General features: G+C 34.1%; 1 protein-coding gene across 1 annotated transcript; it reads left to right on the top strand.

The window, feature by feature from the left end:
- The first annotated feature begins 155 nt into the window (after positions 1 to 155).
- LOC107472124 (vacuolar protein-sorting-associated protein 33 homolog) lies at positions 156 to 1,390 on the top strand. Its single transcript, XM_016091679.3, has 5 exons — positions 156 to 307; positions 488 to 539; positions 700 to 756; positions 1,076 to 1,138; positions 1,226 to 1,390. Exons 1-5 carry the CDS (start codon positions 168 to 170, stop codon positions 1,334 to 1,336), a joined length of 423 nt encoding a protein of 140 aa, XP_015947165.2. The 5' UTR covers positions 156 to 167; the 3' UTR covers positions 1,337 to 1,390.
- The last annotated feature ends 35 nt before the right edge of the window (positions 1,391 to 1,425 follow it).

Here is a 1,425-nt window from a genome sequence, read left to right as displayed (position 1 = left end):
TTCTTTCTGAATTTTAATATTGTAAGTATGAATACCAAAACTTTCCAATACCTGCTTTAGTTATTTGGATAAGTAGTTTTGGAGCGTTATGTAGCCTTCATGGCTTATTCTGGTGCCATGATTTTGTTTTCAGAAATATATAATTTCAGCATATGGAAAGAGTTGAAATGTGGCTTACCTTTTTTCTATCTTATTGCATTTGTATACTGCAGTTTTTGAATATCAAGAATGGTTCTATAGAGCTTGATGCGTCTATTATGGGACTTCAGCAAGAGGGGAAAAAAACTAAAGTTCCACTTAATTCAACGTAGGTTACTTTTCTGACTTCCTCTTTTAGTTTCTACCTTCTATTAATGATGCAATGTTGATGGATGTTAACTCTCTTATCTATGAGGTTTGAGATGCTTTACTTGCATCATACCTGTTATCTTTTATTTACGATTTGCTCTTTATATATCTTGAAATTTGCTTTCCTGTCCTGTGTTAGTGACAAGCTCTTCAAGGAGATACGGGATCTCAACTTTGAAGTTGTTGTCCAGGTTGATTTTATATTTATCTTGACTAATTTCTCTCTCTCTCTCTCTCTCTCTCTCTCTCTCACACACAGACACACATAGAGGAGTGAAAAGGTTATTTAGATAGACCATCTATGGTTCCCTTGTAGTTCTAGTTTCTTAGTTGATGTCTGCAGTATTGCAGATTTTGCGTCAAAAAGCTACATCCATGAAGCAAGACTACACTGAGATGACGACTACTGTAAGTTGATGTCCTATACTTGGATGTTGCTTTTCCAATTAATTTTGCAAGAAAACAAACTGTTTCAAAACCAAATTTTTATGTGAAATTATTTATCGAATCGACTGGAATCCTATTGCATACTTTACCTTGGAGATCAAATCCTTCAAGCTGTCCCAATTGTATGCATGCTCATTAATGCAACCTAAGAATAATAAAATAGTTAACTGCATATGTTCAAGTATTTAAACTTTGAGAAGCCTAAACAAGTTTTTTTAACTATTTATATTAAGATGGATCGCCAAAGGCATTCTAATATATTGCTTTCCATAATATCCAGTCACAATCAGTTTCCGAGTTGAAGGACTTCGTGAAAAAGCTGAACTCATTGCCAGAAATCACTGTAAGAACTTGTTCATTTTGACATTGACTTCATTAACTAGATTCTTAGAGTTATCAAAACATAATATGCTTGAAATTATTTTTTTAGAGACACATAAATCTCGCTCAGCATCTGACAACATTCACATCAAAGCCTTCATTTCTGGGGCAGCTTGATATGGAACATACAATTGTTGAGTCTCAGAGTTATGACATGTGAGTTGATGTTGCATGCAGACGTCCTTAAAGTATTTGGATGGCATTTTATTGTCAATTAATCTGGTCAATGTTTGGAGTTTGCTAACTGGT

The sequence above is a fragment of the Arachis duranensis genome, unplaced genomic scaffold (assembly GCF_000817695.3).
Source record: "Arachis duranensis cultivar V14167 unplaced genomic scaffold, aradu.V14167.gnm2.J7QH unplaced_Scaffold_131978, whole genome shotgun sequence".
Lineage (NCBI taxonomy): Eukaryota > Viridiplantae > Streptophyta > Magnoliopsida > Fabales > Fabaceae > Arachis > Arachis duranensis.
Note: the sequence above shows the minus strand (reverse complement) of the source record. Positions and strands in the feature narration are given on the sequence as shown.

Bases quoted from the DNA above. Each gene is read 5' to 3' on its own strand.
- LOC107472124 (XM_016091679.3), top strand. From the start codon at position 168: ATGTGGCTTACCTTTTTTCTATCTTATTGCATTTGTATACTGCAGTTT. The intron at 308-487 runs GTAGGTTACTTT...GTCCTGTGTTAG, and splicing joins AAAGTTCCACTTAATTCAAC to TGACAAGCTCTTCAAGGAGA. The intron at 540-699 runs GTTGATTTTATA...GCAGTATTGCAG, and splicing joins ACTTTGAAGTTGTTGTCCAG to ATTTTGCGTCAAAAAGCTAC.